Genomic DNA, 13,520 nt, shown 5'->3' on the forward strand with positions numbered 1-13,520 from the left:
TCCCACTTTTCTCTCCTGGCCCCTGTGTCTTTTAGACATCGGCTACTGCTGCTGGCAGACCTCAGACAAAGGGAAATGAGTTGCTGACCCACTCAGAGAATTTATGACCTTCTATTTTAAAGCAAGGCTGGGTAGAAACAATGGCCAACATCATCTCTCTTAGCATTACTTTTTATTGAATATAGACTTACAACCTTTACATAATTTGAATATAATGCTTACAATATACAGTTCTTTAATCATACATATATTTCTTCAAAGCACAAAACTAGAAATTAAGATGGAAAGGCTATACGCATGTATATATTGCCATAAATCTAGAACTATTTTATAAAAATAGAACTCAAATATTAACTTCATATATTTTAGCAACTTAGCAGTATTGTAAGGTGGCCACATACATTTTATTATCCATCAGTGTTCTGAATGACTGTCTCATTTTCCATCTCTTTGGGGACACCTGGAGTAAGCTCCTTTCCCAGGATGCCCGTAGAGATGCCCTTGGCCATGGCTCAGTGTTGCCTTTGCATAAAGACTCAGTGCACCCGTCTGTTCTTGGAGGGGGAAGACCAGCTTCCAGCCTCTTCCTCAGAGGGAGGAGGTGTTCCCTCCTGCCAAGCATTTACTGTTTGAGCTTCTCATAGCCCTCACAGTGCATAGTTTGATATCTGAACGTACAGAGTAAGTTACCTTTCCATGTGCTCGGAGAATAGCAGATATGAGTTTGGGTCTGTCATATCAGTGTAAATAGTTTAAAAGAAAACCACCCAAACAATGCTCACTGGGGCAAAGTCACCTCAAAGTAGACCCCACGAAGCCTCTCTGCCCCTGCTCAACCCCGTAATGGCATGCCATAGACTAGGAGAGACTTAGTTCTCTCCCCCCTTTTCTCTCCTGGCCCCTGTGTCTTTTAAACATTGGCTACTGCTGCTGGCAGATCCCAGACAAAGGCAAATGAATTGTTGACCCAGCAAGGTCCTTGACACACATGCTCTCCAGTCCTCATAATCTTGCAAGTGTTGTTCTCATTTGACAGTGAAGGGAATTGAGTCTCTGGGCATGCATGTCATTTGGCTGAGGTTGGTGGGATTGCCTGGCCCCATGGCTGAAGCTCTCTGCCTGCCCAGAAATCTACGGAGGGAGAGGAACCAGAGGAGAACTTGGATCTGCACCGTGGTTATTTGGAGAGAACAGACAAGTAGCTTCAGGCCAACTTACAGTAGGTGAGCTGCCTTTCCCCAGAAAACCCCAGGATCCTTGTGCTGCAACTTCCTACGCAGAGCAGGAAGGTGGCCGTGGGAGGGAAGGAGTGTGAAGCTACAGACCAATGACTTCAGTTTGTATGTTCAAAGGGCAGTGCCCAAATTTCCCACAACATCTAATAGAGATCCTCCATCTAAAAGTGAGTTCAAGGAACTCACTTCTTGAGGCTGCTCGTGTTTTCGAAGAGCTGAGCAAAGGTCAAATGCGTACCCCACCTCTGCCGGCCTGTGATAGTGCAGGCCTAAGTGTGGAGAGCCTTCACAGTGGCCTGAAGAGGGGGCGCCTGCAGGATCCCTGGGCTAGAGCGGTGTGCTCAGCAGGAAGCAGCAGGATTGGAGGGAGGTGAGCAGAACACACGGGCTCTATGCTGTAGGTTTCTCTGGTTGCTTTCTCACTCCCTTCCCTGCCCTTTAGACTTCCCATAATAATGTGTTCCAATGGCAAGTGCCTCCCGCACCTCCACTGTGATCACAGTTTCTTGGGACATCTCAAGTCTGCCTCTGCTGACCTACCTGTCCTGCCCATGCTGGACCTGGGGCTGGGGCTGGCTCTGGATGAGGCCATGCCTTCCTCCCAGCCTTGCTCTCTGCCAGCTGTCCCCTCAGTCCCTGAGGCCAGCAGAGAGCCCTGCTCAATGCTCTACCACATGGGTCTTTGTCAGAGTCCCTGGATAGCCTGCTCCAAATAAAGGAGCCCACCTGCCTAAGGGTCCTGCTTGAATCACTAAGATTTTCTGAAATTAATTTCAGGGTGGTTTTCTTAAAGATATCTGTCTTAAAACAACACAAACAGGAAATCCCAAAGTAACCATCTCTCTTCTCCACCTATTGAAGCATGTACAATGGAGAGGAGAGGGGAAAAGATGCAGAAAAAATGCAAATGGCAGCACCCCGGGAAGGGGCCGAGTACTCCACAAACCCACCCGCACTAGGCACCATCTGCTTGGGGCTGTGCAGTTTACTAATCTTGGACTGGCTCTGATGCTACCTGCTGAGCAGAGAGTGGCAGCAACTCCAGGGCAGTCACAGATAAGTTTTTTTTTCCCTTTCAGAATAGCTGGACACCATTTTCTGAGCTCAACAGAAGGCTGCCCCTGGGAGCGAAAGCAGAAATTTGTTCGTGAACCCGTCACTGTATTTTAAATAGACTTGGGCTCTGTGGTGTGTGTAGGAGGAGCGGGTGCTTGCAGGACTGTATGGCTCAGTGGGGCACCAGGAATGCCATGATCAAAATGCTTTGACTCTCAAAACAAAGCCTCCTCTCCCTGCAAAAAGAAAAGAGGTAATGACCTGGAGTTAGCCTCTTCCTTCTTAGCTCATTTAGGTACATTGCATGTAATAGGATGACTCATTCTTTCATTGGGCAGAAGCATCACCTGGACACACTAGGTTTTGCTGGGGAAGGAGACATGAACACTAAGCTTCCAAGGACCACAGGAGTCCTCAGTGTAGCTCTCCAGTGCATCCAGGCTACCTCCGGGACAGGCTGGTCCCATTTCCCAGTGCACAGGCCCAAAGGTACCTTGAAAATGACCGTTCCCATGCATAAAGAGGGGACCCTTTCCTCCCGACACTCCGGCTCTGTGTAATGTCTCTGTGTGGTCTGTGGGTTGGACCCTGAGGACAGGGAGCTGCGGAAAGCTGGGGTGAGGAATGGGAGCAGGGATTGGCAGGGTCTGGCTGCTCTAGAGGCTGGGTCCAGGAGATGAAGCCTAGCGGCAGGATTCAAGGTTGGTGTCCCTGGCTGGGCCTCCTGGCTTTTTCCTTTGTTGCCAGTGGCTTGCTCTCGGCAGGCGGTGGCAGACTGCAGAGGTCTCTCATGTCAATGAAGCTTTCTTCCACAGCTTTTGCAAACTTGCTAGAAGACGTCTCTTTGCAGCTGTGAAAGCTGGAGATGCAGAAAAGGATGGCCTCTGGCTGGGGGTTGTAGCAGGCACCGTACCCATTTGGGACCACAGGACCATAGCAGCAGAACATCTCCATGGTTGTGGGCACCTGGAGGAGAGGACAGGTCGGGAGCTGCTTGTTCTGGAATGCAGCCTACCAGCCTTGACTGGGCTTGGCTTCTCTGACTGTTTTTCACCTGGGGATTTGACTGAATTAACCAAATCAAGTGATTGCTTCAGCATGGATGGACACAGCCAGAGTCATAAAAACAGACCCATTTAAGTGCATGGCATCAGAGGACGAGGGGCCCCAGGCCTACTCCCTGCTGTGCAATCTGCTCTACGTGTGGAGTTGGAAGCTCTCAAAGTGACCTGGTACTGCATCTTGGGTTGAGTCTCCCCTTTACCTGGGGGCCATTTGAGGCACAGAGGCAATCAGGTAATTTACTAAATGGCCCCCCAGTGGCACCCCACACTTAGATGCTTCTCGGGGGGAGGAATTTATGAACTGGAGGAAATCAGGCCCATCCTCTCTGTCGATTTTCCCCAGATCCTTAATTACTGTCAGTATTGCCTGGCTGCTCTGATTTCTCCCCGCAGCCTGGTCATGCACAATTACCCAGCACTGGGTGTTTCAAAGATTGCCATCAACTGGAGTTTTACTTATGCACCTAGTATGTTTTGAATTCAGAGGGCTGAGATTTTGTAATCCAGATCACAAACCAAGAAAGTATGTTTCTGAAGGCATTCAAGCCACAAATTCGACTTTCCAGTTGGAAAACAACAGCACAACCCCCACACCTCAGATGATTTTTATTAGCTGGTCCTGGGGAGGAAAAAATAACAAAGGATTCTTGGGCAGGTACAGGGCCTGGTTTGTTTTAAACCTACAGGTTTCCGGTGCTGTGTGCGCAGGCCTTTGGCACTGGTCGTTTTAATGGGGCAGAACAAACCATTAGTCTTGCTAATAGAGTCACCGCATTGTCAGATAAATTTGCCGTGCAATAGCCGAAGGCCATAAAGCCATTCCGAAGCACTTTTTGCCCATGGATGATTTCCTGAGGAATTTATGGTGCTGTGTTCCATCCTAGTTTATTCACATCTGCATGCTCACTGCCATAATGACAACATCCAATTACCGAGTGGGCTTCCATCCTCAGACACAGCTTATCAACCCCTGTACACGTCCAGCTTTCGCAGATGAGGTGGCATTTTAGTAAATTGATGGCTGTGGGGCATTTCCCCTCCTGAACCACAAGCTCTCTCTAATGGATTGCATTCTGTCTTTGTGGCAGTGGTCCTCACACAGCATGTGCTGCTGCGGTGGTTAGATGTTGGGCTGGCCACAAATGTTCTGCTGTTGGTCGCATGGGCCTTTATAATAATATCTGTGACCTATTTAGAAGGCCCTGTCCATGCCAGGCCCTGGGTTGGGCTTTCTCTCTACATCATTGCATCTGGCTGAGCCAAGACTTCACTCCAGAACTGCTGGGCATCAGAGCATGTGGAAACCACAGTAATCAATTGAAAGGTGGTAAGGCCTAATGGTTAGGGCACCAGAATGTGTGTGTTCCTGTACTGTCTCCACCATGGCTGAGTAGGGCCTATTGATTGCTCCCAGTTAGGAGGTGGGAAACATTCTTCCTCTTCTTCTTTTTTTTTTTGACACAGGGTCTCACTCTGTCGCCCGGGCTGGAGTGCAGTGGTGCAATCAGGGCTCACTGCAACTTCTACCTCTCCAGCTCAAGCATTCCTTTTGTCTCAGCCTCCTTAGAAGCTGGGACTTCAGGCACACACCCAGCTAATTTTTAAAAATAGGGAGATGAGGTCTCCCCATGTTGCTCAGGCTGGTCTCAAACTGCTGAGCTCAAGTGATCCTCCTGCCTCAGCCTCCCAAGGTGTTGGGATTACAGTTATAAGCCACCAAGCCTGGCCAGTAAACCATCTTCCAGTGAACATTCAGATTATTTTGCTGAAGGTCGCATAGCTCAGAAAAAGCAGAGGCAGGACTTCACTTACTCCAGCCAGTGGGCTTCTTGTCACTGCTGTTTAGAAAGCTTGCTGGCCGGGCATGGTGGCTCATGCCTGTAATCCCAGCACTTTGGGAGGCTGAGGGGGGTGGATCACTTGAGGTCAGGAATTCAAAACTAGCCTGTCCAACATGGCGAAACCCCATCTCTACTAAAAATACAAAATTAGCTGGGCATGGTGGTACATGCCTGTAATCCCAGCTACTTAGGAGGCTGGGGCAGGAGAGTCGCTTGAACCTGGGAGGCGGAGGTTGTAGTGAGCCGAGATTGTGCCACTGCACTCCAGCCTGGGCAATAAGAGCAAAACTCCATCTCAAAAAAAAAAAGAAAGCTTACTGACTACACTACTTTTGGGGGATGGCTGCACGGGGGCTGTACCTGGCTGGTGGAGAGGACAAACCGGTTGCTCATCAGGTAGGTTTCATCCGTGAACATCTCAGGCAGCTCCTTGCATGTGGCCCGGGCCAGCTCCCGCAGCGCCAGCAGGTGGTTGTCAATGGCCATCCCTGTTATAGCCTAAGTAGTTGGGGATAAAGAAGAGGAGATGAGAAGTGGGCCCCCTGCACCTTCTGTTTCCTCCTCTCTAGTCTACAGAAATCTGGTGACTTCAGCAGCCACGGCTCCTGCTTATGCAGTGCCTGCTACTGCTCAGACTGACCACCCTACCACGTGGCCTCTGCTCCTGGGCCCTTGTTCATTTATATGTGCACTGAATGAGTCCAGAACAGGTTGGATTCTAGCTTGAGATGTCTGAGCTAAAGGTCAGTGAGTCTGAGCATCCCTTACACACCTACACCTGCCTGGCTCTCTGAAACAATGGAGCTGGCCTGGCCATCCCAACTACCAACTTCTTGGGCAGGGAGAGAGTTTGGGAAGAAGGCTGTGTGCAGGGCTTGGGGACTGCTGGATCCTGTGCAAGCATTGTGAAGGGCATCCCAGGCTGTCCCAGACTCTCACCACAACCAACGCTGTCTCCTCCAGTAGGATCCCAGGGAACAATGGATGGAGGATAGAGGTTGTGAGATCTGTTCCTGAATTTTGGCTGCCATTTCCTGGTCTCAGGATCAATTCATTTAAATTGGATCCATAATCTAAGAACTTGTTTTAGGACTGGAACTAGACATCTTAGCAGAGGCTCAGCTGACATTTTCAAGGGGAAAGAGCCAGTTGAATCATAAAAGGTATTTTTCTTTTTATCAGAAGATATTTAAACTTTTATCAAAGGATGGAAAAATAGAGAAAGGTCCAGAATGTCAGTGTAGGAGGGGTTCACGGAGGGTGAGGTGGCTGGTAGTGGGCCGGGTACTCATTCTACAACTCTCCCACTTGAGGCTGGGTATGCAGTATGCACACTGGTTTTTTGGACTACATGTTTCTTTGGAGCAATTCTGAGGACTGAGGGAGACTCAGGGGGCCACCCTGACCCATAGCAATCACCGTGGGTCAACATCAGGGTAACTGTGATTAATTCTGGGGATTTCACAGTTCCTTAGGATGGCGACTTAGCTGTCAAAGCCCTGCACAGTAGGAAACCCCCCATCACAGTGAACTTGGTTTACATTTACAAGGCACGTTTTGGGATTTGACAGCTGTTCTCTTTGAGTTGCGAATGAATGCATAAAGATGACTCAGGCTTTGGTGTCTCTGAACGCATCTAATTAGAGGCTGAAAAGACAAACATTACACAACCACAGCTCACTTTATATGTGCCCTGTTAGGACAGAAGGAAAGAATGATGGGCCCATCTATGAAGGAGACCACTCTTTTAATTTCTCTGGTTTCCTCTATTTAATTTCTGATTTGTGTTGGTCCATAGAAGCAGCTGCCCTATGAAGGGTCAACTCCCCCCTGTTTTGCTACCTCAGAATAACTGTAGCAAGAGAGATTGAGTTAACAGGTTATTTGGCTCAGAGCCATGAGTAGTAATGAGTAAGATGACTTATCATTCAAACTTTCATTCTTTCATTTAGGGAATATTAATTAAATATGTACTGTATGCCAAGGGCTTCAGGTCCTGGAACTGCAACAGAGAACAAGACAGTTGTAGACTCAGTCTTTGTGGAGCTTATGGTGTAGTATGGGGCTGATTTCATCAACCATGCAAAAAATCATGATCATAACTCAAGTGTGAGGAAGGAAAAACATAGAGCATGGGGAGAGTAAGTGACGGGGGCTCCGAACCACCTTGTCTGTCCCTCCATTGGAAATTCCTTTCTCCACAACCACTTGGCAAATAAGCTTACTAGTTACTAGGAGGTTTCCTTGCTTCTTTCCCACTTTCCTCACCCTCCATGGCCAACCATACACCAGATTCACCTCCTAAGTGTCTTTGTACCTCTCCTTTCCCCAAACCCTTCTCTCTGATTTGGTCATTCTCATCAACTTAAAAGTGTTAACACAACCCTATGGCAATGCTTTGGAGAGTATTTTCCTAGATATTTTCATAAATTTAAAGTTGTTATTGTCATATATTTATATGGTTTAGAAATCCAAATAAGCCAAAAGCCTAGGTCATTTTGCCAGCATGGATTCCCACCCCATAGAGGCAGTTCCTTATAGTCTTTTAGCTATTTCTTTTGGGTATTTACTTTGTTTCCTCCAAATACATGCTTAGGTTACCATTACTGAATTTCTCAGTTTTACCTATATTCTTGTTATAGACAGTGAAATGTCAGCTCTTTTGTGACTCTGCCCCCCCAGCACACTTCTACTCTCCCATCTTCCCAATAAAATTATGTTTTAACTCTTTGTTGTTTGATCAAGATACAGTATAATCATGTATACAGAACAATATGCATTAAGTATAATTAAGCAAGTATTCACAGCTGGGTCATGTAGTGTACTATGATTAGATTTCCTTTCTTATTGAATTTTTTGTTTTCCCTGGAATTGAAAATATATAATTTTTTCCTACTTCCTTATCGTTCCATGTATCTTATTTATTTTATTTACTTATTTTTGGAGACAGAGTTTTGTTCTTTCGCCCAGAATGGAGTGAAGTGGTGCAATCTTGGCTCACTGCAACCTCTGTTGAAGTGATTCTCCTGCCTCAGCCTCCTGAGTAGCTAGTATTACATGCATGCACCACCATACCTGGCTATTTTTCATATTTTTAGTAGAGATGGGGTTTCGCCATGTTGGCCAGGTTGGTCTTGAACTCCTCATCTCAGGTGATCCACCTGCCTTGGCCTCCCAAAGTGCTAGGATTACAGGCATGAGCCACCACGCCTGGCCCCATATATCTATTTCAAATTGATTCCTAGAGATGCAGCAAGAATCTCACTCATCCTCTCACTTCTTGCTCCTCTATGGACTGATGGCTGTCTAGGTCTGCTCAACAACTGTTGATTTGTGATCTCATTTTACTATCATCCTGGGGGATTCCTCTATCTTTTTCTTGTGTTAAATCTTCTGATTTTTAGAAGCATATGATTTCCTCTTTATGTTTTATTTTCTCACTTTAGAAGTCTACATTCTCCAGTAGCTTTATGAGAAATGGTGCTTAATAAGTAAAATATTTGAGACTTTCTCTTTCTAAAAATGTCTTTAATCTGTCTTCAAACTTGATGATAGTTTAGCTCAGTATGAAATGTGTGTTGAAGGTCACTTTCTCTCACAATTTAAAGGCATTGCTCTATTATATTTCACCTTCCAATGATGCTGTTCAGAAATTAATTACATCTTTATTATGGATCATTGTATTTGATATTTTTAATCCTCACATAGATTTTAGAATATTCTCTTTGTCTTTAGTGTTGTAAAATATCCTTTGCCCTGAGTATTTTTCATCTATTAAGCAACATACTTAATGAACTCTCTCAATATGGACACTCATGTGCTTCAGTTCTGGATAAATTTCTTGAATTATTTTATTGAGGACTCCCCTCCACCATTTTCTCTTTCTAAACAACTGTTATTTGGAATATTGTTCTCTTGGACTAAGTCTCTTTTCTCTCTTATATTTCATCCCTTTGTTGTGTTAGTATTTTGGGGATATTGTCTCAGATTATCTTCTAATTCTTCCACTGAATTTTTTCTACCATATTTTCCTCCAGAATTATTTTTATTTCTTGAAAAATGTTTTTGTTTCCTATCATATATAGATGTAATAACTCTTTTTATTTTTCAAAAGATCTCAATGGTCACTTTAAAAATGTTCAGTTGTTTCCTGTAGTTTTTTCATTTCAAGTTTTGCTTGTTTTCTGAGACAGAGTCTTGCTCTGTTGCCCAGCATATAGTACAGTGGTGTTATCTCAGCTCACTGCAACCTCCAGCTCCTGGGTTCAAGCGATTCTCTTGCCTGAGCCCATTTCAAGTTTTTTAAAAATATATTTTTTAATTTAAAAAATATGTTTTAATTAGCAAAAAATGTTTGTTGGTGTTGGTTTTACTCTTTTATGTCTCCTCAATGTCTGGGGATCTATGGCTATCTATTTGTATTTAAGAATAAAGCACTGAAAATATGACTAGAAGATGTATGTGTGAGAAAGTATTTGTTCACCTGTGGGCTTCACAGTCCTTACAGTATCTTTCCTTCAGTATAGGAATGGTTCTTAACTAGCATCTCTGCCTCTTGGCAAACCAGGAGGTCTACTCTGTCTGCTGCCTAGATTCTTTCACTGTGGGCCCCAACCATCAGTTTCTGTGAGTGTTCTCTCTTGGCCTAGTCAATTTTACCCTAGAGAAATCTTCTAATTTCCTGCTTAGTGAGAGGTGGTAACAGAGCTAGTTCCCAGTGTGTAGGGAGCTGAGTGGCTAGAGGACTTAGTAGTAAGTGAGCAGACTTTAATTAACCATTTAATTTCAGTACAGTATCCCCTCCCTCACCTGCATTTAGTGTCCTCAAGTCTAGAATCCTTCTGCTCCTCCAGATAATGAACTTCTAGTCCACCTCTGGGGAGGGGGCTAGTAACCTGGCTGTCTGGGGTGGTAGAGAGGAACCAAGGATCTAACTGCTTTTTATATAGATCATCAATTGCTATGGTTTGAAAGTTTGGGTCCTGTTCAAACTTCATGTGTTGAAACTTCATGGTGTGATAGTATTAGGAGGCAGGACCTTCAGGAGGCGATTAGGTCATGAATGGGGTTTAAGGCCCTTATGTAAGAGGCTGCACACAGTGTTCAGCCCTCAGCCTTTCCATCTTCCGCTGTGTGAGGACACAGAACTTGTCTCCTCAGGAGGATGCAGCAACATGGCACCATCTTGGAATTCCATGGCATCTTGATCTTGGATGTCCAACCTCCACAACTGTAAGAAATAAGTTTCTGTTGTTCATCAATTACCCAGTCTCCCAAGCTTCTCTCACTGTTTGCTGAGTCGGTTGCCAGGTGTTCTACTTTCCAGCTCTAAAACGTTGCTGCCACTCTTTTCCTGTTCTCTTGCTCTAGTGTATTTACGGCTTTCAAAAATCTCTTGCCATTGTTTCTGGAGAGTTTCAGAGAGAATGACAGCAACTCTGTGTGCAGTCCACCACGCAGGAAGAGTTTCTTCCACCAAGAGGAGGCATTTACATCTTCCCCTTCACCTGCCCCTGTCCTACTCCAATCCAAACACCGGTTCTCCCTCAGTATTAGAAACGTTGTTAACCAGCAACTCTGCCTTGTGGCAAACATTCCTAACCCCAATTCCAACCAGTCCTTCTTCTACCCAGTCACTGTAACACACTTGGTAACAGGGAAATCCAACATCTCCCCTGCTCCACTGTCCTTTGCAAGCTATGCACTGCTTTTCCTCGAATGGGTCTTATTCTCTTAAGGCTCTCTGCCTTTGCACCTGGTGCCCTTCTTGAGCCAACTGTCCTTTCTGTGTCTGCCTGACAAGCCTCTCTTCACCCTTTGTGTCTCACATGAAGCATCACTTCTGTGGGGAATTCTTCCTGGCTTTCCCAAGCAGAGGAAACAGCTGGTTCCTCTATGTCCCCTGCTACTTTCTGAAGGATCTTTCCACATGAGATTGGTATTCACGATGAAGGGCCTCTTCTCTCAACTACATGGCAACCTCCCTAAGGACAGGGCTTATGGACTTCATGTTTTGTTTCCTAGCACCCAGCACATTGTCTGGCATAAAGCATGAAGGCCAAAACAACAACAACAACCAAAACAAAAACACCCACTGAATACATTAGCGGCTGGGGTGCTACATTTCCCCCAAATAGAACAAACGCTTAAGTATTTAGATGAATTTGGGACCTAGCAACTACATTAGAGAAAGTCTATGCTGGCTAGTTCTAAAATCCAGAAATGCATTGTTTTTGTTTTTGGGTATCTAGAGTGAAATTTGTTCGCTCCTTTTCATAGATTATACGATACTTCAAAGACTGTTAGAATGACTTGCAACAAAGGTACTGATATCAGCCCAAGTCGTTGCTTATTCTCTACTGTTTGCTACTGCAAACAACAGCTTTGCAGTGTCAGAAAATAAATTATTTCTCTAAACTAGGGAAACATTTTCCTTGCAATTTTGATTTCCCCATTAATTTTCAGGAAAGATTTTTTATTCACAGGTAGTATGAATAAATATACGGAAAATAAGAGGCAAAAGCAGCCCTCACTGGGAACAGACACTGCCTCGCCTGCAATTGTGTGAGCCCCCACTGCTTGCCAGGCTCGAGCCCCTTCCTCTCACGGTTGACTCCTCTTGTATGAACTGCAAGATGCTATACATGTGAGGTGCTATTATTATCATTATAGTTGTTTCAAAGGGTTTGAAAAGTGGTAACTCATCGTATTCTTATAAAATCCATGTCAAAAGCAGGAATGCTGTGTTACTTAAGTTCTGAAACTAAGAAACAAGAAGCTGAGTGGTGAAGTGGCCTTGCCAAGTCCCTGGGTCACAGGTGGCTGGGCCATGCCATGGCGTCCATTCTGCCAGGCCCCAGGCACAGCTCGAGTGCAGGGCTGTGAGGTGGTGCGATGTCACTCACCATGACTGTGTACGCAGTCTGGGCACGGATGGCATCCTTCAGGAGCAGAAGCTTCTCAGAAGCCTGTCAACAGAACACAGGTAGTGCAGGGTTCAAAAGGCTGCTTGGAGCCAAAGCGTCTGGTGCTCAGAGGGCCGAGCCAAGGGCAGCTCACAGAGGCCTCACTGGTCTCCTGTGGCCATGGGGTGGGGCGACACTTACCGGCACAGCAGCCCTGTGGTCAGTCATGGCTCTCACAAAAGCCAGTGCCTCCGGAGTGGCTGATCTGATGTTGTCCACCCGTCCCTCCTGGAATCGGCGGATAGATGCGCTCTCGTAGGTGGGCACCAGTCTTCGGTGGAGCCTGTGTGGGATGAAAGATGAATGGCACGTGGTAATTTATTCTTGGGTAATCATAAACTTGGAAAGAAAAATCACCTCAGCAGGCTTTATTTTCACAGCTCTGACTTGACTCGGCAGAATATTTCATTTTAATGTTAATAGAATTCTAGAGGGAATTCCCAGAGATGACGCTGGGAGCCTCCCACATGGAGAGCTACGTTTGCTTGTATACACAGGGGATGCTGCACTGACATAAAATAAGGAAGTTATGGGCAGCGCTTCAAAAAAAATTCCCAACCTGGTGGGAAACCTGCAGTTTTCTGTGAGATCTGATGAGTGTTTGATGAATAACACAGAATGGAATAATTGTGTAATTAATCATTCCCACCCATGAGGGAATCCTGTTTTATTTAAACTGATTCAAGCATGACCTCCAGAGGGAAGCAGGGAGGGGCCTTAGCGGTGGTGAGCGTAAATTGCTGCCCAGGCCCTCCCTTCCATGGGTGGCCGAGCTTCTGACAGATCCATGGGCACCATGGCTGTGCCTCTCCTCCCTGATGTCCATGACCTGGGCAGCAGTGGTCACTACGCCACCAGCCAGGGGACGCCTTTTCCTTATGCATAGGAACTGAGCCAGTGTCCCTGGGCTTGCAGCCCTGTAGGGCATTTCCCCCTTTCTCACCAGTCAGTAAGTGTTGGAAGTGGGGGAGGAAAAAAGACACAGAGCTCAGAGAGAAGCAGTGACAGCCCAGTGTCACTCTGCAAGTCGTGGCCCCACATCTCAGCCCTTCAGGGCATGTCTCTTCCTCACTGGCTGGGCTCCTGGCGGTTTGGGAAGCTGTGCCCAATTCGGCAGGATGTGTGACACTGTCTTGCTTGGTATGCACGGGAATGACCTCCTGTACACTCAGACAAATTTGCCCAAGACTCCGGCAAGGAGCTCCTGTCCTGTGTCTATGGTCCCTGGAGGCAAACGCCATCACTGGCCAGTCACTGACCAAGCCCAATTCAGGCAGCCTCTAGGTTTCTGCCGAATCTAGGGGCAGATAAAAACAACTGTGATTATTGCAGCTTAGAGCCAGAAGATTGCTGCTGATG

The 13,520-nt window shown here is 46.2% G+C and overlaps 1 protein-coding gene across 1 annotated transcript in view; it reads right to left on the minus strand.

Annotated features, from left to right (window-relative positions):
- Window positions 1–2,987: 2,987 nt before the first annotated feature.
- The window catches only part of CHAT (choline O-acetyltransferase), a 52,984-nt gene continuing 42,451 nt past the window's right edge, over window positions 2,988–13,520 (minus strand). The window contains exons 12-15 of the mRNA XM_003929985.3: window positions 12,303–12,444; window positions 12,102–12,164; window positions 5,557–5,694; window positions 2,988–3,257 (exon numbers count right to left, since the gene is read on the minus strand). Coding sequence (XP_003930034.3) covers window positions 2,988–3,257; window positions 5,557–5,694; window positions 12,102–12,164; window positions 12,303–12,444 — 613 coding nt within the window. The remainder of the gene's footprint in view (window positions 3,258–5,556; window positions 5,695–12,101; window positions 12,165–12,302; window positions 12,445–13,520) is intronic.

The sequence above is a fragment of the Saimiri boliviensis genome, chromosome 12, assembly GCF_048565385.1.
Source record: "Saimiri boliviensis isolate mSaiBol1 chromosome 12, mSaiBol1.pri, whole genome shotgun sequence".
Lineage (NCBI taxonomy): Eukaryota > Metazoa > Chordata > Mammalia > Primates > Cebidae > Saimiri > Saimiri boliviensis.